General features: G+C 38.8%; 2 protein-coding genes across 2 annotated transcripts in view; one reads left to right on the top strand and one right to left on the bottom strand.

Annotated features, from left to right (window-relative positions):
• LOC591667 (solute carrier organic anion transporter family member 4A1) overlaps nt 1–27,995 on the bottom strand; it is a 60,300-nt gene continuing 32,305 nt past the window's right edge. The window contains exons 3-12 of the mRNA XM_791219.5: nt 21,876–22,365; nt 19,793–19,889; nt 17,712–17,833; nt 17,004–17,159; nt 16,209–16,313; nt 15,520–15,718; nt 14,575–14,731; nt 3,399–3,580; nt 2,895–2,959; nt 1–1,408 (exon numbers count right to left, since the gene is read on the bottom strand). Coding sequence (XP_796312.3) covers nt 1,032–1,408; nt 2,895–2,959; nt 3,399–3,580; nt 14,575–14,731; nt 15,520–15,718; nt 16,209–16,313; nt 17,004–17,159; nt 17,712–17,833; nt 19,793–19,889; nt 21,876–22,365 — 1,950 coding nt within the window. The 3' untranslated portion in view covers nt 1–1,031. The remainder of the gene's footprint in view (nt 1,409–2,894; nt 2,960–3,398; nt 3,581–14,574; nt 14,732–15,519; nt 15,719–16,208; nt 16,314–17,003; nt 17,160–17,711; nt 17,834–19,792; nt 19,890–21,875; nt 22,366–27,995) is intronic.
• LOC591686 (carbohydrate sulfotransferase 3) lies at nt 24,576–27,697 on the top strand. Its single transcript, XM_003724811.3, has one exon. The coding sequence runs from the start codon at nt 24,931–24,933 to the stop codon at nt 26,119–26,121; it is 1,191 nt and encodes a 396-aa protein (XP_003724859.2). The 5' UTR covers nt 24,576–24,930; the 3' UTR covers nt 26,122–27,697.

The raw sequence follows: 27,995 nt of genomic DNA, 5'->3' as shown, positions 1-27,995 counted from the left end.
CTTTACAAATACTAAATATTATTATTATTATCATTATTATTTTCATTATTATTACATCTATTATCAAACTTGTTTTTCAAAGTTTCAACTCTGTGACATCCATGACATTTTCAAACTTGCCGCCCATTATTGTTAGAATAATATTCATAAACAACATAATAAAAAACAAAACAACAACAACCTGATATAAGTTAACATTTTCACGAATGCCATGGAGTTTCTCTCATATCAAAGCTGAGATCTCTTTTGGTAGCAGAGAGAGAGCTCTACTTACAGGTAGGTCAGTAAACCTGAATCCATATTCATTCTTTAATGACATGAAGTAACAAGGAACATACAATTAGCAGGTGGGTCAACATTAATGCTCGTACCATAAATTTATATCACAAATTCATAGCAAATGTTTTCAGTTTTCATTTTACATTCGCTGTTTGTTACTCTTACATGGCGCGTACTAGTACCAGTCGCTGACGCAGTCCAATGTCAGAAGAGTAGTCTATGAGACTATGTCTTTTCCTGTGCTCATCAAGCATAATTACCAGTTGTAGGAAGGTAATTGATGCATACAGACAATTGACTGAGCAACCTTAAATTGTGATAAAACATCAGCTGCAAACTTCAATATTTACCATGAGTCCTATAATGCATGAGTAGAAATGAATATAATCCAGACAAAACACAGATTTTCTTGTTGAATAAAATACATGAAACGTTATATGAGAAAGCACCAGTTTGGGACAAAAATTCTAAATGGTTCCATATGAGAAGTTTGTTTCTGAAGAGTAGAATCAATTATTTGCTTCGGCTTTAAACGTGAAGTGCAAACTGGGGAGATGGCCTAATGGTTAGCCACAATTAACACAACGGACAAATATTACTCTACTGGTCTGTGAACACCAGCTACAAAATGTTCCAGCCCAAATCAGGAAAATATTTCTGTTGTAACATGTGTTAATTCCTAGAATCCATTTCTTTGTGCCCAACAGAAATAGGTCAAGAATACATTGTTATATAAACGTGTTAATTTACTACTACCTAGAGTCCTCCTCATGCTCTAAACCATGTTTGTACGATCGTATTCCGTCTAGTGGAACAACTTCATCTTGCTGCAAGGCCAGGTCCGGGGAGGGCCGGGCGGGGCTAGCTTGTATTGTGCTTCCTGATGCAGCAGCAACTGCTTCATTGGCCTCATCCATGGCAGGGCGGTAGAAGTAGAGGGCGAGGCTAAAGAGCGATACTGCTGCTACTTTCATGATGAGACCGAGACCGAACATCCGCCATGAAAGGTTCTCGTCGTTGTAGATCCAACAGGCGCCCTCTGTGTTACCTTCACTGCTACAGGTCTGCTGCCATTGAAGACAAGCTCCATCCATCATCACACCAACCAGAATGGGACCTGGTGTAGCACCTGCACAATTGAAGCAAGTGGATGGGGGAGATGATTTCTATGAAAGTAGATTTGTTACCTACATCTTAGGTATTATATTTTGCTATCATTTTGACTTGTGCTATTCCTATATGCATATTTTTTATTTACATGAATGAATGAATGAATGGTGATGGTTATTTTACCTGACTGCTAAGAAAGCATAAATGCCTGTAAGTAAGCAACCAGACGGACGACGGCTTTAGGTCCTCTCCGAGGGACCTTGTAATTAGGATTAATGCCTTACCAAAGGGCACTAGCGCATCGCCTTGGTTTCGAACCCGGGTCACCAGATTACAAGACCACTGCACAAAGGGAATTTCACGATTAATTCCAATAATAATAATAATAATAATATACCTTACTCATATAGGGCATATCGCAATATGTCTATGTCTCTATAAAACTGCTCGCGAAGATTCTAGACTGGATCAGAGAGCTAGCTAGCGCTAGCTTGTGCGCTAGATACATGTATATGCTTTTGGGCTGTGTGCATGTGGTAGATTAGCATTGAGCAATAAGGAGTGAGGTCCACTTGATATATGCATGCAGTTTGCCTTACTTCCTTGGGAAATTGTGTTTTAAAAAAAGAATCGTAACAACTTATAGAGAATGCAAAATTGATAACGATAGCACAGATTTTCTGCTTTCAATATATGTTACTACAGTTGTATAAGTGGCATTGTTACTTTATTACATTGCTAAAATATCCTTTTCCTTTGTAAGCAGTGCCCGTTCCCTTTCTCTTAAATGCCCCTTTTTACCTCTGATAACTGCCCCTTTTATTTTGACACGTGTCCCCCTTTCCTTTCTAATGATTACTTTACTTCCTTCTGATAAATGTCCCTTTTTCCCCCTTTTCATAAACACTCTTTTTCACCACTGAAAAATGCCCCTACTAAAATCTGATAAGTGTCTTTTTCATCACTGGTGAGCACCCCTTTTCAGGTTGAGATACTTTGAAATGTGCTCCTATTTTCTCTAATAAGTGTCTTTTTCCCTTTTGAAAAGTACCTCTTTTCCTTTCTCAATAGCATAGGCCCCTATAGAGCAACTAAATTCATGAAGGTTTGAAATACAGTTTAGGCTCTTTGCGAGCGTTTTCATTGGAATTAATCATGAAATTCCCTTCGCTTGCATGTAAATAAAAAAAAAGGCTTCCTGCAAGTCTTATAGATGTGGGAATGCAAATTGTAAACTAAATATAGGCCTATGATTATAAAGCAGAACATAACAATTTTGCAAATCCCTTAAGAGCTCTGTAAGAAAAAAAAACCTTTTTAATAACATTCTTTCTTAATCTTACATGAAAATTTGTTGTTAAAAAAAAAGAAGTAGTTTCATTCCTTCCCATTGACAATGCAAAGTGGCATTTATTTAAGTGTGCAAAACATTGACAACACATGACTGAGTGATGACTACAGAGAAAGAAGTAGAGACACAGAAACAGAGTGAACGGCCAACTTACCTAATAATTTGTTCAAAATAGAGTTGACTCCAAGAGCCATGGGCCTCTGGGAATCTGGAACACATCTATAAGAAAAATGATCACATAAAAAACAGTCAATATTGTTATCAATTATTTGTGATTTCCTTGTATCATAAAAACGTAAGGGGTTTGGAGTTTTTCTGCAATACCCCTTTTTTTCAAAGTATATGTACATCGATCTTGTCTCGGGAGAGAAGTCGAAAATGCTCATAATCTTTATATCTCTGAAATTAGCTCAATGAATATATCACAAAAAATGTTTCCATTCAGTATTTACATTGTCCTTTGTTTGCAGTAAATTAAAAAAAAAACGAGGATGAATGTGAAAGGAACATAACCGAAAAACAGCTCAACTATTGATAAAATATACTCTCTTTTTTTCCTGTCATAAAAATAGCAATGGCGTGTGAGAATGAGGGAAAATGCCTCCTTTTTTTAAAGGCATCGTATAATAAATTGATCAATAATCATTGAACATGTCACCTGAGAAGAGTATTGACGAGCGCCACTACCGGTAGAAAATGGAAGAAGAGTAAGAAAGCAGCACCAACAACGAAGATAGGAAGGAGGAAACAGTCCGATTCACACTGGCCATGTTGGACTTGGATCGAGGCAGTCAGGTTAGCAGAGATGAAATTACGCAAGCATTCGCACTCACCGTACGTCTGAATGTAGGAAAAATGTAAAGGCGAATCAAACAATGGTGGATTATAACAAATATAAAAAGTTTTTCTTCGCCATAACCAGCTTATCATCATTTTATGTTTGTCTGGTCTGGAATCTAGTTGTAAAATTTATGTTAGCTGATGCAGGTTATCACTTTGTAATGATCATTTATTTGTAAAATTACCCCAACAATTATGCAGGTATCCTCAGTCACATCTGCAGTTATTAAGAACAATAAAACATGAATAAATATATATGTATATATATATTCTGCCCGTTGGGTTTGCACACGAGGCGTCATTTTGCTGACGTACGTATAACACTACGCGGTCCTTGACGCACCAAAATGAAGGTGCAAACATTGCGTTGAATTACTGGCGCATGCACTAATTACTTTCACAGACAATAGCCCAAGTTAACAAAAACGAGTTAACGTCTCGTGTGCACATGACCAGGCATAACTGTTCCCCCACCCCCAATTTTTCCCCCTTCAACTTTCGGATGAAACTGCTGTTCGTGATAAAAAGTAATGACGTAAAGGTGGCAACCGGTTTTCTACGCGTTGCTTCTTTTCGAAACCTTTGATTCACGGTTTATAAATCAATTCGTCTAGTCAATCACCCCCAAAAGAGACTGCCCTTACATTATCATAAAAGATAACACGATGCAAATGTACAAGAGTATTACACTGGACCAGTAGCGTACGCAGGATTCTATTCGAGGGGGGGGGGGGGTTAAAATTTGAAAATCGCGCGGAAAACGACTCGGCCAGCCGGTGAATAAACGGGGGGGGGGGGGGGGGAGCACAATTTTATTTTTTTTGGTTTTCGATTGGTCCCGGAAAATTATACCGACCGATATTTCGTTCAGTAGGGGGGGGGGGGGGGGGGGGGGGGGTAAGATCATTTTTTTTGTCACCCTTTATGTTTTCTTCATTTTTTCTTTAAACAAATTGAGGGGGTTTCCTCCAAAACACACACATAAACCCCCCCCCCCCCCCCCCCCCCTCTCCCCTACGTACGCGCCTGCACTGGACTCATAATGAACAAGATGTTTGAAAATCAAAGCTAAGGTAATTATCGCGAAATGAAATATCATATACACCTCCCGATATCACTTTATCACTCGAGGGCTACTCGCACGATATGCATGCATGGTATGGAGAACTAATCAAATCACACATGAGGTCCTATAATGACTTGACCAGCATTATAATACTAGCCGAGATACATCGTAGAATGTCATCCTAGCGAACACTCCTCAAGGGCATAAGAGAAAGGTCATTGAAGTACGGACTATCAATTCATCTCGAGTCGTTTTTAATTCATCACCGGCGAGGTTGCACTCGTATGCGAATTTCGCGTTTTTGGCCGGGGTTCGTAAAAGGTTGCTAGAAAGTTCGAAAACATTTTTCATTGTCGCAAACAGTTTTTCTCGTCGCAAAGAAATGTTGAACATGTTAAACTCTTCGAATTTATTTTTTCAGCAAACAGTTGCAACTTGCATGCGCTTGCAAAACAGTCGTATGCCTTTGCAAACGGTTGTAAGACGGTGTCGCTCAAGTTCTTTTTGATTCGCAAATGCTTATAGCGACCACGTGACCATTATGGTTCCTATATCAAATCGACCCATTGGTCCGAATTCACAAAGGAGGTTTGTCGACAAACCTCCTTTTGTTTTTTATAAACCAAGGTTTGTAAAAACGCATCGAAACGCGTCGTATGACGCACATAAACCTCGGTTTGTCGACAAACCTCCTTTGTGAATTCGGGCCATTGAGTACAGGACTCCAGGAGTAAGCAAAAGGTCCCAAACATTCACAAATAATGGCAACAGATTGGTAAATACAGGTGCAGTTGGTAATTTTCGCCAAAACTGTCGCTAAATGTCGCAGAGGCGAACCCTGATTGTCGCCAACATTCGTCAGAAAAGTTGGTGAATCCAAAATTCGCACCGTTCGTAAGCATTCGCCGCTCAGTGAGATACCCCCTTAAAGATAAAGTTGAGTTCTGGTCATGTGATTGCATTGTGAAAGAAACAGTGTGGAATTTATCAGAAAAGGTTGATCATCTAGAATATAAGTATTCGTGTGTATTGCAAGGTTCTGGAATCATCAAAATGATAAGAAATTTGGCCAAATCTTGGCAAAGTTACAAGCACTGTATACAGAATGATGTATATGGGACTACACGAGCACATGGCGAAAAAAACCTACCCCCCGATTTTTACGATGTTTCATGTCATATTTAGAATATGAAGGCATTTGAAGAGCCATGCTTTTCAGGGAACATGTTTAATCTGATGTTCTTCCACCCTTGGTTGCATAATAACAATGATAACACTTACAATTTATTTTTTAACCTATTCCTAGAACTCAACCTTCTCTTTAAAAGGATTGTAACGAGGGGGAGGGGGAGGGGCACTGGCGTACCTATGGGGGGGGCAGGGGGGGGCAGAGTGCCCCCCCTGACGGGCTCCAGGGGAAAAAAAGAAAAAGGGGAACGAAAAGAAAAGAAAGGAAAGGAAAGAAAAAGGAAAAGGAAAAGGGAAGAAAAAAGGAAAGAAAGAGAAAAAATGGAAAAAAAAGGAAAGAAAAAAGGAAGAAGAAGAGAAAAGGAAGAAAAAGGGAAAAGGAAAGGAAAGGAATAAAAATGGGGAATTTTTTTTTTTTAAAAGACCATGGCCGTACGCACTAGGGGGAGGGGGCAGTTGACCCCAGATATTTTGAAAACGTACAGTTTTTTCCTGAAAATGTAGTGTAGGCCTATACCAAATCCTTCAATTCTACTTTTGAAAATGCAAAAGTACCCTCATGACCACTTCGGTCGCTCGAACTCCCTTCACTCATTTTGCTTTTGAGATTCTTCGAAAACTTTTAACGCATCTTTCCCCCTCCCCCACCAGAAAAATATTCCGCATACGGCCCTGAAAAATTAAAACAAATGAAAATAGGAAAATATAAGTGATATAACAAATTCGAAACTCTTCGCTGGCGTTAAGAACCCATTGCACTTTTCGTATAAGAGTAGGGGGAAACCTCGGTGTAATGGTCCACCTGCACACCCCAATCAGGCCGAGTATACGGCATCTGCAAGAATCTTCAGTATTGAAGGAGGCAGATTATCTTGAAGAAGAAGAAGAAGAAGAACTGCTTGCTAGCCTATTTTGTATTAAATGTTTTCACTTGCTCGTCCCCCTGAAAAAAGAAAAGGATTAATATTGCCTATAATACAATTGTGCCTGCCCCGACGGGCCCCGACCTGCAACCATGGCAACAATAACACACAATATATGTACCAAATGTTACTACAAGAGACTAATTCATTTTTCTCGCTCGCGAATAAAATGAATAGACATTGCTTTGGAAACAATTGTGCCCACCTTTGACCTGCAACAATATCATTAAAAATGGAAGAGTTTTTTCGCCCTCTCGCCAAAAAGGAATTGAATCGCGTTAAACGCGATTGCGTCCATCCTGACCTGCACCAATAAAAACAAATTTATTTATTAATTTCTATTAAAAGAGAATTTATTTTTTTGCTTGCTCGCTATGCTCGCTCGCCAAAATGGAATTGACACCGCTAACGTGCCCGCCCCAACCTGCAACAACCAGTTAATAATTATGTACCAAACGTTATTCAAAGAAGTTTTGGTGTGCTCGTGCTCGCCAAAACGGAATTAACATCACCTTAGACATGATTGTGTAAGCCCTGCCCTGCAACAAAAAAATCTGAAATTTATGAACCAATTATCATTACAAAAATTTTGCTCGCTCGCTACGCTCGCTCGCCAAAATAGAAATAACACCGCTTTTAATAATCACGTCCCTGACATGGAACAATGAACCCAAGTTTATATACCATATTTTCCCTATAAAAGAGAAGTGATTTTTTTTGCTCGCTCGCCAAAATAGAAATAACACCGCTTTTAATAATCACGTCCCTGACATGGAACAATGAACCCAAGTTTTATGTACCATATTTTCCCTATAAAAGAGAAGTGATTTTTTTTTGCTCGCTCACTACGCTCGCTCGCCAAAATAGAAATAACACCGCTTTTAATAATCACGTCCCTGACATGGAACAATGAACCCAAGTTTGATGTACCATATTTTCCCTATAAAAGAGAAGTGATTTTTTTTTTTCGCTCGCTACGCTTGCGGAATTATGTGCCCTGCTACAATATCATTAAAAAGAGAAATGTAGGGGGTTGCCTGCCCGCCAAAATGGGATTGACATTGCCTTAAACACGATTGTGCCCGCCCCCTACCCGCAACAATGAAACAAATTTTATATAGCAATTCATTGAGAGAAAGATGTATTTTCGCTCGCTAGCTAAAATGGGTATAAAATCACCCTAAACACAATATTGTTCCCTCGCCCTGCATGGGACAATTGAACCAAGTTTAAGTGGCAATTATTAAAAAAGAATTGATTTTTTTCTTGCTCGCTACACTCGTTTGCAAAAAAAATGAAATTAACGTCGCTAACAAGTGAATGCTCCCACCCCCAACATGCAACAATACCAGTCAGGCGCGGATCCAGGATTTCTTAGGGGGGGGGGCCCACTTTTTTGGTCCGAAAAAAAAATCGTAACGACTCAGCCAGCCGCTAAATAAGCGGGGGGGGGGGGGACACTTTTTTTGTTTTGGTCTCGAAATTTGAAAATTTGACATTTTGTTCCGTTGGGGGGGGGCCAGGTCACCTTTTTTAGGTCAGCCGTTGGCATATTTTTTTATATTTTTTTTAAATTAAAAAAATAAAAAAAAATCACAGAAAAGGGGGGGGGGGTGCTCCAAAATACACACATAAAAAACCGAAGGGGGAGGGTCAACCCCCTAACCCCCTCCCCCTTTCCGTACGTGCCTACTTGTCTGAAAATAGTTTTTCCCCTCCCGCGCAAAGCGCGGAAGCTTTTACGTTTCATTAAATCATTAGAAAAAGAAGACGATTCGTTGTACAGTTTTTTACTCTTAATCCTCGTCTTAATTCATCCCCCTCTCCCGCGCAAAGCTCGGAAGCTTTTACGTTTCATTAAATCATTAGAGAAAGAAGACGATTCGTTGTACCGTTCTCGACTCTTAATCCTCATCTGAATTCAGTTTTCCCCTCCTCCCTCCCGGGTGAAGCACGGAAGCTTGTACGTTTCATTAAATCATTAGAGAAAGAAGACGATTCGTTGTACCGTTCTCGAAAATAATCCTCGTCTGAATACAGCTTTTACGTTTCATTAAATCATTTAATAGCGAAATAAGACGATTCGTTGTTCCGTTATGACTTTTAATCCTTGTCTTAATTCAGTTTCCTCCTTTCCACGCGAAGCGCGGAAGCTTTTACGTTTCATTAAATCATTAAAGAAAGAAGACGATTCGTTGTACTGTTCTCGACTCTTAATCCTTGTCTAAATTCAGTTTCCCCCCGCTTCGACGTTTCATTAAATTTTTAGAGAATGAAGACGATTCGTCGTTCCGCTCTCGAAAATAATTTAGTTTCCCCCACCCGCGCGAAGCGCGGAAGCTTTTACTTTTCATTAAATCATTAGAGAAAGAGGAAGATTCGTCGTACCGTTTTTGACTCTTAATCCTTGTCTAAATCAATTCCCCCCCCCCCTTCCGCGCAAAGCGCGGAAACTTCGACGTTTCATTAAATTATTATAGAAAGAAGACGATTCGTTGTACCGTTCCCGAAAATTATCCTCGTCTGAATTAAGTTCCCCCTGCCCTACCCCGCGCGTAGCGCGGAAGCTTTGACGTTTCATTAATTCATTAGAGAAAGAAGACGATTCGTTGTACCGTTCTCGACTCTTAATCCTTGTTTGAATTTCAAATATGTTCTTTGTCTATTCCCTTTTCTTCCTACGTCCTCTTCCTTAACACTCCTCTCTTTTTTGGCCGGCGTTTATTGAGGGACCACCCCACCCCCCCCCTGGCTACGCGCCTGCTGTCAGATGAACATATGTTGATACCTTGTCCGCCCCGGAAGCTCAGGGGTTTAAGGTTTTAATTTACGGTCAGATTAGCATTCAGGGGTCCGCCTTAGCGCCCTAGACGGGGTCCAGGGGGCAGAGCCCCGGAAGTTCAGGAGTTTAGGCATTTAATTACGGTCAGATGAGCATTATTTTGATACCTAATTGTTACAATGGCAGGTCACTAATTTGCTTGGGGTTCAGGGGGCGGAGCCCCGGAATCTCAAGGGTTTTAGGCACTCAATTACGGTCAGATGAGTATCGAGGGGCCCGCCTAAGGGCTCTTGGTTGGGTTCAGGGGGCAGAGCCCCCAGAAGCTCAGGGGTTTTAGGCGTTTAATTACGGTCAGATGAGCATTTTTGATACCTTATTATTTGTGACACTAGCAGGACACTATTTGGCGTGGGGTCCAGGGGGCAGAGCCCCCAGAAATCAGGGGTTTTAGGCATTAAATGACCGTCATATGAGCATCTAAGGGCCCGCCTTAGGGCCCTAGGTGGAATCCAGGGGGCAGAGCCCTTAGGATTTTAGGCATTAATTTTAATCATGGTCAGATGAGCAATGATGAGATGTCAGATGAGATCTTGAAACCCCATTATAATGTGACACTGGCAGTTAACTATTTTTCTTTCTCGCTCTCTTCTTTCTATTTCTCTTTAATATACTTTTTCAAAGAAAGTGTGGGGGAGGGGCTCGAGGATCCCGATCCCCGCCGTTCCGCGGGCCCTGATATGTAGGCATCTCAAGAAGCATTTTCTTGCCTGGCTGTAAATTTAGGAATTTGTCATTTTCCAACAAACGCATGAAGTGAGAAAAATTATCTCATTTCAGCATTATCTGTTAACCACCGTTATGGAATTATAAATAAACCACGTTTGAATTCTATTTCTCCAACCCCCCCCCCCCCCTCCCCTATCAGTATGCCAGTGCCCCCCCCCCCCCCTCCGATCTACACCTTGTTGGCGGGAAAATTGCAACTGATATCCCTTACCTTTCTTCATTTTCTTTTTTTTCCTTTCCCTTTCTCTCCTTTTTCACTTTCCCTTCCCTTCCTTATCTCTCTTTTAGGTTTGCGGGAGGGGGGGAGGGGCATGGTCATTTGGGTCCCCAAACCCGCTACGCACATTGTTGGCGGGATTAACCGCAACTAATCTCCGCTTCTTTTCTCCCTTTCTTTTTTTCTTCCTCTTTTTGTTCCCTTTTAGCTCTCCTCTTTTCCTTTTCCTTCCTTCTCTCTTTTTTTAGCGGGGACGGGAGGGCGGGGGGGGGGGGGAGGCTAGGGTCTTTCCCCCCTCGATCCACAACTTGTTGGCGGGAAAATTGCAACTGTTATCCCCTTCTTTTCTTCTTCTTCCTATTTTGTCCTTCCCTTTATCTCCTCTTTATCTTTTTCTTTCCCTTTCCTTCCTTCTCTTTTATTTTTTTATTGGGGGGGGGGGGGGAGGGGGAGGCAAGTCCTTCCCCCCGATCTCCTTCTTCCCTCTTTTCTTTTCTTCTTCCTCTTCTTTTTTTCCCTTTCTCTCCTCTTTCCCTTCTTTTCCTTCTCTCTCTCTTTTTTTTTTTTTTTTTTTTTTGCGGGGGGGGGGGCCAAGGCACGCTCGGCCCCCCCCCTGGATCCGCGCCTGATACCAGTTTATATACCAAACGTTACTTAAAGAATTTTTTTTGCTCGCTCGCTCGCCAGAAGTGAAAATTAGCATCGCCTTTTTTTGTTTGTTTCGGTCGCTTGCCCCCCTGACGGAGTACCCCAGGTACGCCACTGGGGAGGGGTACTGATGGTAGCTAGGGAGGGAAGGATGGGAGGGAAGGATGGGAGAGGTGAATGGGCGTTTGTGTTTAGAGTGTACAGGACAGATATAGGAAGGCTTTGTCTTTTTGATGGATAAGGCTTGAGAATCGCAATGTTTTTTAAAAGAAGAACGAAAATGAAGATTACAACACAGTGGTGAGGCTTAAAGGTAATACAAAGTTTTGGTATGGGGTCATAAATTTGATTCAAATGAACATATTAGAAGCATATGTGATCCTACAATATTCTGTTATCGTTGTCGCGGTTGAAATTCGAGCCTAAAGTTATGAAATTTTAAATAATAAACTCTTTATGTTGTATAGCTCCCTCTCAAGGTCAAGATATTAAGTAAGCTATGAAACAATGTTTCTTGACTAAAATAGACCGATGAGCTATTCCCGTTTGGAAATTATATATCACAACTACATATTCTGAGATTTTCATGGTCGTAGCTACCATTGTACGGCCGTAAGCGCTATCTGAAATTTATCAAAATTTACCGGGAGCACCGGTAAATTGTTATATTCAATTTTCTCTAAAGCAGAAATGTTTTAGGGGCTAAATTTTCTAGTAATTGTAATACATCCACAGGGGCATCCAAATTTGTAAAGAATCACTATCCACCCAATTTTCAAAATTTCCCCAAACTTTGTAATACCTTTCATATTGAAGGCAGGCGCGTACGCAGGAAGGGGGGGGGGGAGGATTCAATCCCCCCTCAAATTATTTATGTGTGTGTGTTTTGCAGGAACTTCCCTTTTTTTTTTTAATGGGTGACCAAAAGAAGGTGACCTTACCCCCCCCCCCCCCCCCCCCCCAACTTATTCAGCGGCTGGCTGAGTCGTTGCGAAATTTTCGGCGCGATTTTAAAAGTTAAACCCCCCCCCCCCTTCGAAAAATAATCCTGCGTACGCGCCTGATGGAGGGTGAAAAGGGGATGGGGCTATAGACGAAAGCTAAGGCGAGCTCGAAGGAGAGATCAGACCTCTGGCTATGTTTAAACTGGATTACAGAATTATTTCATTTTCTGAATTGGTCATTGACCCAGAGTGCATACGTGTAATCTCCGGCATAACAAACTATCTTTTTTTTTACAATGCGAATGTGGTGAACTAGGTTGATCAGTAGTATTGTCATGACGGTCGGTCGTGACGTATTTTTAAAGTGTATACAGATCTATATTATTATGCGATTATCTTTTTCGTATCATTAATGATCTAAAAAGTATGCATACAAAAATATCAAACACCGCAGTCTCTTTTTCCTACTTTTTGTATAAATGATGATATCTATCTTTTTCACTTTTCCTCTCTTCCGAAGCCCTCGCCCTTGATCTTCTCTCACTATAGTGTTCTTACACCAATACATTTCCTATCCCATCTCTCTAGTCTATCCATACCTCCTTTATCTCTAGTGTATCCCTACCCCCACCCCCCCTCTCTCTCTCTCTCTCTCTCTCTCTCCTCTCTCTCTATCTTTCTATATAATTTCCAACTTTTTCTGTTTATCTCTCTTTTTTCCGTATTCTAGTTTCTCTTCATCTCTCTCTCTGGATCTCCCCTGTCTATCTCTATTCTCTTACTCTCTCTCTCTCTATTTTCTCTCTCTCTCTCTCTCTCTCTCTCCGGATCTTCCCGTCTCTATTCTTATCTATGTCTCTTCCCCTCTCTCTTGTTTCCGTTCTTCTCTTTTCTATCTTTCTCCATATCTATCTATTTTCCGCTTCTTTCTCTTTACCTCTCTCTGCATCGTCCCGTCTCCACCCATCCCCTCTCTCCCTCCCCATCTTTCTCTAGGATGTATTTTCTATTTTCTCCCCTTTTACTCCTCTCTTCATCTCTCTCTTTCACATCTCACTTCAGATTTCATCTTACAGCACTCTGATCCTATTTTCATTTGTATAGGCAAGTGGGTGAAGTTAATTATTCACAATTGGCGAGAGTCTGGCGACCATGATGAAGCCATAATGCACAACCATTACTAGTACAAGCACCAGAGTCGCCTGTTACGGCTAATCGCATCCGCAATGAGGAGACTGCCATTGCTGGTCATAATAAATATGAGAGGACACGAAACATGTCGCAGTGTACGTCCATGCAAGCTTTTCCTTCGGGATGATAAGCCTTACTCGCGGCAGTATGGCTGTCCATACAGAGTGAAATCTCTTACAGCATTCCTAAAGTATGGACAGCAATTGTTTTGTTGTTGAAATTTAAGTTCGCTGTCCATATACGCTTTAAGATCACATGCCACGTGTCATCGCATGCCGAGATAATTACGTCACATCGGACATGGAAAGAAGAATGTCATCACAACTTAATGGCCCGAATTGCGTTTTTACGCGTTTTCTTACAAACCTGGTTTGTAAAAACGCGTCGAAACGCGTCATTTGACGCACGAAAACCAATGTTTGTCGACAAACCTCCTTTGTGAATTCGGGACATTCGGTTCGTAATCTCATGCAGTATTTTATAACACGCCCAAATATCTATCTTCGTATGGGAAGAAAGATGTGATCGCAAGTTGTAATGATATTCTGCATAATGATGTGAGATTTGTCTACTTGGCAAGAAAGATGGAGTGATACATCTGACCATATTGTCAAGGCATTAACGTGATTGATGATTAAATAATTCGTCGCTGTTTTCACGAAGTGACGGTAGTGAAAAAAAATTGCATTCACTTTGCGTTACGATTTTCCTCACTACCGTCACTTCGTGAAAACAAGGACGAATTATTGTGTAGTATGTTAAAAGAGGGTTTCTCTTGATTTCGTGACGCTTTAGAATTCATATTTAGGGGGAAATATATCTACTTACATTTTTGTTTTGTTTGAAATTATCAATAATTACGTGGCATGCATTTTTTATAAAAATCTATGGGAATATAAATAATTCAATGCTCAACTGATTTTTCAGTATTTTAAAGATACATTTAGAAGTACAAGAAAATTAATCTGAATTGTTTCACTATGTTGATACAAAATTACAATCAAAATTATGATCGAAATTTACAATAGACGAAATGCACAAACAACAAACGAAAATTAATCACCACACAGAACATATATAAAACAAATGTAGATCAACAAACATGGCCACGTAAGACTGAGGAGTCTGTACAAATATTGGATGGTCAAAACAGTAGTTAACAATGTTTTCTACGAGTAACAAGAACTTTAACTATGAATTTTTAATGTGTAAATGGGACCGATGATGACGGATGAATGATGTAACTTACCCCGTTCCCAAAATCCGTTTTACATCCAGCATAGCATGGGTCGAAATACTCAGCAATACCCCCTTCGACGCATACAGGATTGTACTGTTCGGTTTTACAATGACAACCCAAGTTACATTCATCTTCAAGCCGCTTGTCTTCATGATACTCCATAAGACTGCCAAAAGAAAGAATCGAAAATGGACAAATTAGAAGTTGTTCTATATAATTAATGATGATGAAGAAATCATCCATACGTCTTAAAAAGAGAGATTACTTGATACATTATCTTAATCATTGACGACGAATTTAATCCTCTACTATTAAGATCAACAGTCATCGTCGTCATCACCATCATCTCAATGATATTTCCATCATATCAATTATCATCACCAATACCTTTACGATTTTTGTATAATCTCCACCATTTAAAATATATATAATTAGCTTATCATTACCATCCAACCTTCCCCACTACTACCACCACTAGTAGTACCTTAGCCACGGCATCATCAACATCGTCATCATCAACATCATCATCATTATCATCATCATTACCACCACATTATCATCGATGATAATCAAGATATGCATTGACATTGCTATTGCAGTAATGGTGATGTCATCCTCATCAACAAAATGTCTCTTTTCAATCTTTATTTACCAATTTTTATCAGATAAAATTATGTACCGAATACAAAGTCTGGACAATCTTCAGTCCCACATGGCGATCATATTTAAGAACTTCATATTGCACATAAAATCGGAATCAATGTTCCCGATCAGCTTCAAAAGGCAAAGACCTGCTTTTAATGATTTAACAAAAATTAACTAAACCTTGAAATTATACAATTTCCTTTCATATTCACTATCAAACTTGCCTTCATTTTGTCTCTGAGTAAATACAAATGACAGGAATGCTGAAAAACGGATGATTGGAATACAATTTTAAGTTCAAAGACTTACTTCTGTCCGTCGTATGCGGCTGTTACGCCTATGACCGGTAGCTGGGGGCAACGCAGAAGCAAAGTCCCTAATAGCACAATGGTGACTAACCCAGAGAATATAGCAAAGGTCAGCATGCCGCGGACTTTAAGGTTGAACTTCTTTGTGAGGAGACCGCCAAGCAGGACGCCACCAGAGAGACCCGGGAGCATTGCGATACCTGTCCAGGAGAAAAACACAACAGGGTCCAGTGGTAAGAGTTGGGGTCTTGGAACGGCTTCGAATCTAAGTCAATCGGAGACACCATTAATTCACCTCGTTCACATTGATGGAATGTGATTTGAAATTTTACAGAAATACTCTTCCGAGAAAGAGGCATTTCATAATATTTCAAATACGCCCAATGCACATGTAATGTCACCTTCACTAGATTTATATCTACAAAATTTCACTCCTCAATGATGGAGAAATGGGGGTAAAGGGAGCAACAAGTTCGTCATTTTCCAGCAGAAGATATTCGTTCGTCGGTACGTTTGAGTGTTTGGCGGCAGAATAAAAAAATTGCTCCAATGTACAATAATTTGCAGTCTCTAGCTCCCTTGCCTCTCCCATCTCCAAAAATAATAATCTGGTTATTGGTTTAATAAAGCGACAACACTAGTTAAGTCATTTTTATTTAAAAAAAAGTAATTGTCCTATTGTTCACTTACCGATAAGAAAATTTGCTGAACTTGCCGTCTGTCGAAACTGATTCTGTGTAAACTTCGGCATGAAGGCTGCACAACCTGAAACAAGCATGGTATCTGCGCAGATGCCTGTATTTCAATGCGAGATTATACCAAATAATTATGATGATTAGACACTTTTGTGAAAGCTCCAGAAATATATTACTCAGGAAAGAAAAATTATTTCTTACCCTATACTTGCCTGAAAGTTTAAATGAAGTAACGCTGAATCATTCAGGAATGTATCATAAAGCATTGTGTGAAAAACGGAGGTAACTGACCCAGTACGATCAAATACATTTGTTATATTATATCATCAATAAAACTACCGATTTCTTTAAATCTATAAAAACTAAATTACTTGTAATCTTTAAATCTATAAAAACTAAATTACTCGTAATTAGAGAGCAGTTGGATCTATACTGCGCCTTTCCCACACATAATAGCAAATGCATTATGCATACCTCTCTTTTAAATATCGCGTAGGATGATCGTGGTATGATTTTAGATTTATTTTTCGAAGATGCCAAATGCCAATGTGAATAAACTAGGTAAACTTACTTAAATATTGACAAATGTATTTTGCTCAACAGAAAAATCTATCACTCTCATTCTACGCAAATAATGATATCCCATGTATTCTCTTTCTTTCTTTCTCGTAGTGGTTCTCTCTTAAATTACACCGAAGTGTATCACGGGTTTTGATAATCAAAACCTAACAAAAATATTATCTTTTGTATTTTATTCATTTATTATCGAATTCATTCTCTCTTATCTCACCTAAGATGGTACACATGACGGTCGGGTTGATGGCAAGGTATTTGAGTGAGATGATGAAATCGGTTGGTCTTGAACCAAAGCCTGGTCGTTCAGTCTCATGTGCCCCTCCTCGTGCGTGAACCTGGCTCTCTTTACCGGCTCTTATTCGTGCAGTATCTGAAACAACGAGATCGTGGAAATTGAATTGATTTAGATTCTCATATAACTGTTACCCACTCCCGACCTTAAGAGTATTCATATTTATGTTTAAAATTGATTTTTCAAAGGTAAAGTAAATGTTTGAACACTTGAAACGAATTATCATTTTCTAAAAAAGATATTAGGGGTTGTTGACCCCCCCCCCCCCCCCTTGTCATGGCCCAACTAGGGGTTTCCAGGAATATTCTTCTCTCAGTTTGATTGAGTTTGAGAGTTCTAATTTATTTCTTACAAGAAAAATTGTAAATTCCGATGGCAGTAGATCTATGCTGCTTTCCCAGATTTTTGCAACAGCATGCCACCTAAAAGAATTGCATCTAGCATCTTAGAATACAATTTGCTAGGGGAAAAAGGCCTCGATTTTATCTGTTAAAATTCACTACGAGGCGTACAAAAAAGAAAACTCCTCTGAATTATGTTTCTTCGAGACAATGAATTGCCTGATATAATTTTTTTTTCCCCGTTTTTGTTTGTTAAATCGTTAAATGTAATTTCTGGCAGATGACCTACCTGGTAATTCCCGCGGGAAGAAGCTAAGTGGAACCCCGATGAGGAAAGCTGGAACTGCTGCTATGACAAACCCTATCCACCACGCACCTACCCAGCCAGGGTCGGATGTGTTGATATCAGTACTGTCCAATGGAAATAAAAATGAAAATAGTAAACGACTTAAAGGCAGGGTATTTTACCGACATCGCTACTGCTGTAATGTATTTTAATTCCTATATGCATCCAGGCATCACGAGCACATCATGCAGGTGGTGATGCACTATGGGAAATTGTTGTCGACACATCGGGACATGGGGGGGGGGGGGGAGCAAATGGTAGTATACGTAAATCTGAAGGAGTGTCATCAGAATACCTGCATTTAACAACATCTGACGACATCCTGATAGTCAATGAAAGAATTAAACATCATTGGATGAATGATTGATGGCATCGATGAATAAAAGAATGAATAAATCAATATTTTATTATATCGAGGTGAAATATAAAGATAACCTTCTCATCCACAAAAGAACAACATTTCAAGAAGGTAATCTAAAATACACGAAATTGGGTCACTATCAGTATGATAGTTCCTAAGTGGTCCGACGAAAACCAAAATTCTCTGCGAATGAACAGAAAAATAGAATTAACTAAAATTTTAAATTTGCACGTTTCGGATGTTTAGAAGTGAAAGAAAAGGTAGTAAATAAAAATCTCTATATTTCTAAATGACGTCGTTAAGATGTTGCTTTCAAAACCAATCAATTGTAAGGACCACTTCTAAAACCAGTCAGTACCTCAGGTAAAGAGTACCTCCATAAAATGTTAATTTAATTAGAGAGAATTCAAACACAGAGGCGATTTTTACGGTCGATAACCCACAGGCTCACAATTGCTTTATCCTTGTTTGACCTTTTCTTCCCAGCCGCTACAGGCCGCCCTCCTCTTTCTCCTTCTCTTTCCTTTTGTTTTCTCCCTCTCTCTCTCTCTCTCTCTCTCTCTATTTTTGTGTGTGTTTGTTTGTACTGTCTGTACGTGTGTGTATTTTATAGGAGGGGTGTTATCATTATAGTGACATTTGTAATAAACAAATCTTAATAGTTAGTTATACATTGAATATTATAATAGGTTTCATTCAATGATTTTTTTTCCTTTCTAATTGGTTCTCGGTGTATAGCGGAGGTTATCATTAGCATTGTCGTAGCTGAGATAAACATGCAATTATTTTATTGTTCTGTTTCTCAGTTATTGTATTCAAGATGAATTGTTTATGTATGATTTAGGCATTGAAGGGAATCTACAAAAAATATTGAAGAACTAAAAAGATTTACAGAAAATGAAAAAAATATAAGTGACCTTTAAACCAATCTATAGGAACCATATTGTGTACTTGTGTTCCACCTGCCCCATCTTGAGTATTTCATGTTTTTTTCTTTTATTCTCTGTTTTGTCCCTGTCTAAATTAATTATAACCTGATCCAGCGTTTTTCAACTCTACGGGTGCCGCGAGAGAAATTTATCAACTTAGAAAATTAATTGGAATAACGTCGATTCGTGAAAAACAAATATCAGAAACCGCTCGACTAAAGAAAGTGTCTTTCTCCCTCGATCGCCTCGCTCGCTCGCATGGTATTATTAAGCACTATAAAATGACTAATATTATAATTTAGAAACAGGACGATTTCAAGCAGCGAATATCGGCATAATTATTGAGCAACTAAGTGCCCGAATTTCCTTTTATTTGTCAGCAAGGTACTCAAAGATATATCTTATACTATTAAATGTTGTTCATATCGAAATTACATAGGTTGAAAAAAGGGGAAGGAACTCACAAACAATGCTCTCCATTATCATGCCCTTCCGTTTTAATATACATGTAAATCAATAATGACCTGCTATTCATAGTTCTTTTCCTGTAATTTTCTTCATGTTTGTTTGATGTAGAAATCTATTAAATGTCCTAATGTCAAAATATATCGTGCATATATTTAAACGAAAAACAAATAAATAAAATAAAATCATATCAAATTAACTAAATTAATAATTAAAATCAGTCATAATTATGCACACTAAGTAAAAACACTATTTTCTAAGAATGTTACCTGAACGGATTTGAAAAGTTTGTGAATAAATTGAGAAAGACACCCATCAGCATGTAGCCAGCCGCAGGTCCCAAAGATGCCACAGCCAAAAATATACCTATTAATAACAACAAAAACAAAACAAGTAATGTTTAAAACATGCAATTACAGATGAAAAAAAAAAAAATAAACGGTTCTGTTGGCGACCAATCTGCACGTTCTTCTTTATCGTAGTTGTATAAGCGGCCATTTTGTTTATTCATCTACATGGTAAATATTCAAGTATACTGTTCTTCCTATTCTATTGCACTGACTTTCTGCTTTCTGAGTGATAAAATGGGTAGGATATAATCTTAATTGTTTGTAATTCTTGCTATGTCGCTTATTGGTTATTGATATTCCTGTTGTGTGCTGTATATAGGCTACCGTTCGCTTTTTATATCCAATGTCCTAGACTCTCCCATTTCTATAATAATAATAATAATAATATTCAACTGTTTCATACAAATGAAATAACACATTCAGGTTTTTAATACATGCCCCTCATTGAAAGTGTTTTATAGCGCCAGGAGTGTCAAGTCTGAGTCTGTCTGACATACATGAGCGCTATACAAGAACCCACTATTATCATTATAGGTTTTGCCGCCCAATATCATCAGAGTTGCATCCGATTTAACGATGCGATCATTCAATTTCGAGCGAATTGGAATGATTACCGAGATCAACATTCAAAAAGCTAACAAAATAATCATTCAATTTAATTGTATTAGCATGCAATTTCATGATTTTCTAACAAAAACGTGTACAGAGCGCGTTCAAATGAAAAAATGCACGTAAATGCAATCAAATTCGCACCTGCACCGCCCCTATGAACGTTAAGGAATTCAAAGTCACGAAAGGCAAGCGTTTATAGCATTTTGGACAGTCTTTTTTAAATCTTTTACTTTTTACTGTTTATGTTCTTTGCAATCTGCATCTGTTTGAATAAATTATGCAAACTTTATGTACCGTAAAATGGGACCTTTCTATCTATCTATCAGGCTATAATTCATCCAGACGTTGGACAAAGCCCTCCTCATAACATTTCCATTCTCTTCTGTCTCTAGCTGTCCTAGTCCAAGCGGACGTTTGCCTTGTATATATTGAAATATCTTATTCCTCTGACAAACTGTCATTGAAGCAAGAGCTCGTATAACCCCACTTTCATACGCATACATTCATTTATACATTACTATGGCAGCGGCTCGAGGAGAGTACATGAATATCTCGAATAGAAAGAAAAGGAATATATAAAATATGATTAAAATGAATATTATGAAACTTTAACAAATGAAAATGAAATTATATAATTAGAAACAGTGAAAAAGTTAAATATGACGTGAACAAATTGCGGTAAGAATTACATAGAACTACAGAACTTGTTTATGTTAATTTAATTCGAACGTTCAAAGTGCGACGGTGTGTGCCTATATAATTAAATTGAAATTGGTAATAAGGACGAAATTGAACGTCTATCCAGCTGGCGCGAACTTGTATGACAGATAACTACGTGTCATTAAATTGAATGGACTTCTCTCTAAATTGAATGAAATTTTTTTTTAATTCAAGAGGAATGATATAAAACGAAATTGAATGCTCAAAGAATGAAAATGAATCATGAGAGCAGAGAGTTGACGAAAATCGTTCGAACTTGAACGCCTATTTATGAATTCAAATGCAACTCTGATGGAATTGGGCGGGTACAGTGATGGCTTTCATTGGCTGAGGGCACAATAATTTTACCAAGCTGACCGACGTCTTTTGCCTAAAGACCGAGTTCTTGGTATTCTATTTTAGCGGGCGAAGCAAAGAGTGTGAGCAATTTGTATTGTATAATTTCTTATACTGAAAATGTAATTTCTATATTGGAAATTCCTTTGGAATACATGTACATATTCTACAGAAGACATGAACATTGCAAACATAACGTCTTGCTGTCCAAACATTGATCATTTCTAAGGAACAAAAATCATGTGAGTTTTTTGTGCACCCCTGCCTTGTAACGGCTTTACAGGACTACACAAATTAAGAAGGAGACTCTTAGGAGACTTTACATTTCACTTACCCATGTACAATCCAGTCTGTTCCAAAGACACACTATCATCCAACATAGAGACTCCTAGTGTATTCAATGGCAGCGATCCAATGGCCATCAATGTTTGTCCAGCCATGAAAACATACATATACTGAGCTAAGCTCGACGGTCTGTCATCCATTACATCATCACAAGATATCGTGACATCGCCTCCGATAGCAGCCGCGGCTTCGGCGTCCACTCCGCATGTCGGTGAGACCCTTGAGGTCGCGTAGCGGTAGTTACCCGTGGTGACGTGCGGGAGGGCGTAGATGAGGGCGCCAATGCCAATGATGATCGAACCGATGCCGAGCCAGCGGGGCTTGTTGCCACGACCACCGACGAAAGTGACGAAGAGTACTAGGATGATGCTCGTGACGTCGAAGCTGCTGATGATGATGCCAAGATCACGACTACGAAGCTGGAAGCGACGCTCGATCGAGGTCAATGAACTTGTAACGAACCCGGTTACCAGCATCGCCTAATAAAATGTTGACAATATTATTATTATTATTATTATTATTATTGCGGTTAAATATCAATATCTATAATATCATCCTTGAACTGAACATCTTTATGCAACGAATAATCGTTATTATATTAATATAGTAGCAGTATTTGTAGCAGTAGTACTGCTACTTCACTACTACTCCTAACTACTACTTCTTCTACTACTACTACTACTACTACTACTACTACTACTACTTCTAAGTACTACTTCTACTTCTAGTAATAATAATAATAGCAGTTGTAGCGCTTGATACTAATGTTTCTAAGCGATTTACTATTATTACCCCATTACCAGCCGAGCTACCCTGCTAAGGCGCCATGGCATGCCAGGAATTTCTTCCTACCGGGTACCCATTTATGTGGGTGGAGAGTGGCAAATGTAGATTAATGTCTCACCAAAGGAGTCAGGGACATTAGTACTGCAGCGGGGCTCGAACCGGGAACCATGTGATCTACAGTCCCATGACGTATCCAGTCGAACCAAGACGCCTCTCGAAACACACCCCAAAAAAATCCAACACATACACACAAATCCAAACAGCCAAACATTGCTTTCTTTTTCTGGGTGTCTTGTTGTGTATTTCTGCCCTTCGCAACATGCGGATAATTCTACTAATACCTTATGTTTTTCATCGGCAAGCACTCAAGTTCAATATTCGATTACCTATAACTAGTACAGTAGCAATGCTTATACTGCTCATAATAGCTAGGGGCGGAGGGAGAGACTCGTCAAATTCCTCAAATTATATATTATACGACACTGTTTCGCTGCTATTTTATTCTTCTCTACTTCCCATTCAAAGAATATAAATAGCAACCATAATCACTATCATCATCATCATCATCATCATCATCACCACCATAATCACATCATCATCATCATCATCGTCATCATTATCATCCTCATCATCATCATCATCATCATCATCGCCATCACCACCATCATCACCATCAAAACATCCTCAAACATCGACGCTCATTCATTATTCAATATTCATCACATTGGGTAATATGATATTGTTTTTTTTTCTATCTTATCCTCAAGCGAGTTTTTAATTCCATAATTTCAATACATATTTACATTTGATATTACACAATGGTTGGGCGAAATATAACGTAGACTAAAAACTGTATATTCATCAATTCTTCCAGCTTAGTATTATTTTCTTTGCTAACACATTCATACGATATTATAATATGATATTGGTAATACAGCAGTCTAGCGTCCATTCTGACATAATAACTCGCAGTCTATTCTCCTTTTTCTCTCATCATCTGCCATTCGTAAACTGATAATGTATAACGCCGGATATTGAAAGTTCAGTTCACTTTATTTTAACCATAACAATGAAACATGTACATACAAATGAGTAACATAGTAAATATAATACGGTAAAGGACACCCTTAGAGGCAAATTGCTTGTGGTGGGGCCTTAAAAAGAAAACAAACTACACATAAATTATACAGTTTAAAAACTTTAAAATAACATGATACAAACACACATGCACGCTCACACATACACTTACACACAATCAAAATATCCTCCTCAGCTCAAGAGTCAGCCGAGTATGTCGTTATCAGCTAGGCTGAAATAGTTGTACGATTTCATTTTCGTTGTATTATGACCAGCAATAAATTAAAAACAAGCCCCCCCCCCCAAAAAAAAAACAACAACAACAACAAACAAACAAACAAACAAACACACACACACACACACACACGGAACATAAAGCAGGGCTCCCACTTAGCCGAGTTGGAACCTCGAGTTGTGGTGAGCTTGCGCGATCTTATGGCAAGCCGTTTTATTATTAATTGATATCAATAATTAATTCTTGTTATCAAGAAATAATTTTATGTTGCAAAGCAATGGTAATTCTTGATATCAAGAATTCCATTTCGTGATATCAGGAATTCCATTTCGTGATATCAGAAATTCCATTTCGTGATATCAAGAATTGAATTCTTGATATCAAGAAATATTTTTAAAGATAAAACTGCTTGCTATAAGATCGCGCCAGCTCGCCACAACTCGAGGCTCCAACTCGGCTAAGTGGGAGCCCTGCTTTAGAAGCCACACGTGGTTTTCTATAAGGTTTCATGGTTGAGCAGGTTCATCAGTGGAGTCAGACCAAGTTGTTACCTGTTCTAAGACAGTTACGTAATGCCATACAATAGTCAATTGCGGTCTTAATCAATGCTGTCCACAACACTCATTCTTATTTCAAGGGCTTCCTCCAATGACAGTACTATTTAGAATGCTTTTTGAACGCGAGGGAATGTTTGTTCCCGAGAAAGTGGATATTACAAGCTGTAATACTACATTGTAAAGGACTTCAGCAAATACAACTGCATGGACCGAAACCTGTCAACGTTGCACCGGGTATGCTTGCGAGCACAACGTCCTGACAGCCAGAGTGAATGATACTCTGCATCTTTGTACATACTTGTTATGGGCTACGTCGGTGTCAGTGCGTGAATACTATTTGTATAAATCTTTAATTTCCAACCACTTTTTGCACGCAAAGACAAGCAGCCATGCTCAAGCTAATTGTGAAAATCAAACCGTGGTTTAACATACTGCTTTGTGTTGTAGTGCTGGCTCTACTACACTACATTTTGAGCACTGTTAGAGATCTGGGACATTGTCAAAATACCCGGGACGCTATGAGGATGTTTAAAGGTGAGATACATGTCAAAACCCACCGCAGTGATTCAATAAGTAGTATCGGTAGAATGTTCTCTTATTTAGAAAAATCGGAAAGTGACAGCGGAGTAAGCGATGAATACGAGACAGAAAGTGTAGAAAATGATGTTAGAGAAGCTGAAGAAAAGAACTTAGAACAAGATCCGAGGGTCGAAATTTCTGGTGGCGATGTTATGGGGACGGTTTCAGTTTCATCCCACGAGAAACCCGTTGTAATTATCATTCTCGCCCAGTGGAGATTCGGCTCAAGCGTCATCGGCGAGCTCTTCAACCAGAACTCTGGTATATTCTTTCTGTACGAACCGCTATGGGTTGTGGAACAAATGGTGACGCTGTGGCGTTTACCGGGACCTTTCACTCCGGAAACATATTTCTACCGGACGAAGCTCATGGTAGACTTTGCAAATTGCAATTTTAGCGATGAATTCATTGGATTGGTGAACTTCACGAATAATTGGGGAGGAAAGTTTCGCAATCGTGTCGTCTGCGAGAGAACGGATGCCGAGTGCAACATTCCTGATGCAGAATGGTTACGAAATGTTTGTTTGAAGTATGAAGGTCATCTCGCAGCCAAGCTGATCCGTGGTGATTTGAACACCATTAAACCACTCGTTGTCGACGGTCACTTCAATGTGAAGGTGATCCATTTAGTTCGAGATCCCCGAGGCTCTGCAGCATCTCGCATTAACTACCTGTATAAGATAGCCAACAAGGAGCAGGCCCATCCCAAGTACTCGGATCGCTTAGAGCGGCTCCAACTCCTCGACTTTGAGATCAGGCATAGTGATTCTATCACAGGCATGTGTCAATGGGTGCGAGAGACGACACATCCTTTTGGACAGACACCAGAGTGGCTCAAGGACCGCTACTACCTGCTGAAGTACGAGGACTTCGCCAATGACCCCACTATGATCACTGAAGAACTATACAAGTTCGTAGGACTAGAACTCCCAACGAACGTGAGGCATTGGGTCTATAGGAACACGCAGGCGAAAAAGGTACTGATGGAACATTCGATGTGAAGAAGAACTCAAGTCTTACAGCCAATCATTGGATCCAAGATCTTAGTCGTATTGAGATCCAGCAGGTCGAAGATAAATGCTCAGATGTAATGCAAGTCTTAGGTTATGAACCTTATAGTAATCTACATCAATGATAATTGATTTTTAATAAGGTCCTCATATTTCATGAACTTTGTTCGTTGATACAAATAATACAAGTAATTAAGAACTACTACTTATGCTTGTCTAATCAATATGTGTGTAGTTCTGCAGCTAATAAAACTAGAAAAATGTCCCATACGACATACATGAATAAAATCGCCTCCGCATACTATGATTGTACCATTGCTGCTGATTCTTCTCCTCCTGTATTGCTGGTAAATTAGTTTACAAGAAACTGATCAATAATAAATGTCATGAACATACTCCATTATTTTACCTATGTTTATTATTATCCGAAATTCCACATGTAAATATGCGTCAATGCATTTTGTTGCTGCACTCATTCACATCATGTTGAAACATCTCAATATAGATTTTGGTAGAAAAGGTACACTTGGAAACAAATACGCTTGTCGCTTGTGATATTTGTGTAACTCATCCAAGGCATATCGCGATATAAACGAAAATAATTGTATATCCTGAATTCAAAGTGTCAATGTGCAGAACTTTGAAGAAAGAAAAAAAAAAGAGATTTTATTTTTAAATTTACAATATTTACATCAATATATACTACTCAATTACTTTATCACATGGTAAAGTTGTAAAACACCGACATCTATACGTTATACAAAATAATCGTTGCATCTCAGAAAGTTGAAAGTGTATTGTTACGAACCAATTCAATCTGTACACGAAGCAACCGTCCTATTTAATTATGCATATTAAAAGAATAACATCTAATGAATTTTGTATTATTTTCGTGCAATGTATTTTAGAAACTTTATACACCATACATGATGAAGATGATGAAGATTATCATGGATCATATTTATTAAGACAATACCAATACACGATCGAAAATACTTAAGAAATCAGGGGCATTTTTAATACAATAAATTGTCTATAGAAATGACGTAATATCTTGCGTCATATATCATTGCCATATTGGCCTATTCAATAGGTGACGCACAAGGCTATTTACTTTTCATGTTTTATGAAGCCATGTATACGATCAAAATTAATCCAATTATTAACTAAAAGAGAAGGCCGAGCTCTGGATATTTGTGAGCTTTCTCATTAATTTTATGTCATTTTTTAAGGAATGTAGTAGAAATGGTGCTCCCTGCAGACTTGTAAAGGATAGTTTTTCAAAGCCCCGCATATATAACGGGAAATAGCTGAACAGATTGGGGAAAAGTTTGATGCCATAAACAAATGTGTGTAGTCCCATTTACCAATTTTCTCCGTGCAGTCTGTGTGATTTTCAGCACGATTGAGTCAATTTGTTTTCATGTTGTATCATTCCATAAGCTCAATATTTACCATATTTATTATGTACTAAATAACCAACTTTTCTGACACTATTTACATTGAAAAATGTCATAGCATCTATGTTTTATAATAAAATAAAATTAACAAGTTATTATGCCTTGTATTTACTGTGATGATTGGTTATTGATATTTTTGTTTGTTTTTTGTTTTAAATTTATTTTCCACATATGGGAAGGATCACCCTTTTCAGCATAAAGCTGGTCTTCAAAGGGGTCCATATGGTGATTGTTCTTTTTGATAAGGTTGATTTTAAATGTTTACGGTTAGCAGAATACATTTCCTCTCTTCTTAATATCTCTCTAAGTTCTCGAGCAGGTCTTCGTTCCTCTAATTCAACAAATTTAACCCTATTTAGCCCGGGGGAGGGGGGGGGGGGGGGCTTTAGAAGCCCCCCTCGACAT

The sequence above is a fragment of the Strongylocentrotus purpuratus genome, unplaced genomic scaffold, assembly GCF_000002235.5.
Source record: "Strongylocentrotus purpuratus isolate Spur 01 unplaced genomic scaffold, Spur_5.0 spur5_scaffold_7, whole genome shotgun sequence".
Taxonomy (NCBI): domain Eukaryota; kingdom Metazoa; phylum Echinodermata; class Echinoidea; order Camarodonta; family Strongylocentrotidae; genus Strongylocentrotus; species Strongylocentrotus purpuratus.
This window is presented reverse-complemented; position numbering and strand designations above follow the sequence as displayed.

What these genes read in the sequence shown, in the direction of transcription:
- LOC591686 (XM_003724811.3), top strand. Translation starts at nt 24,931, where the DNA reads ATGCTCAAGCTAATTGTGAAAATCAAACCGTGGTTTAACATACTGCTT.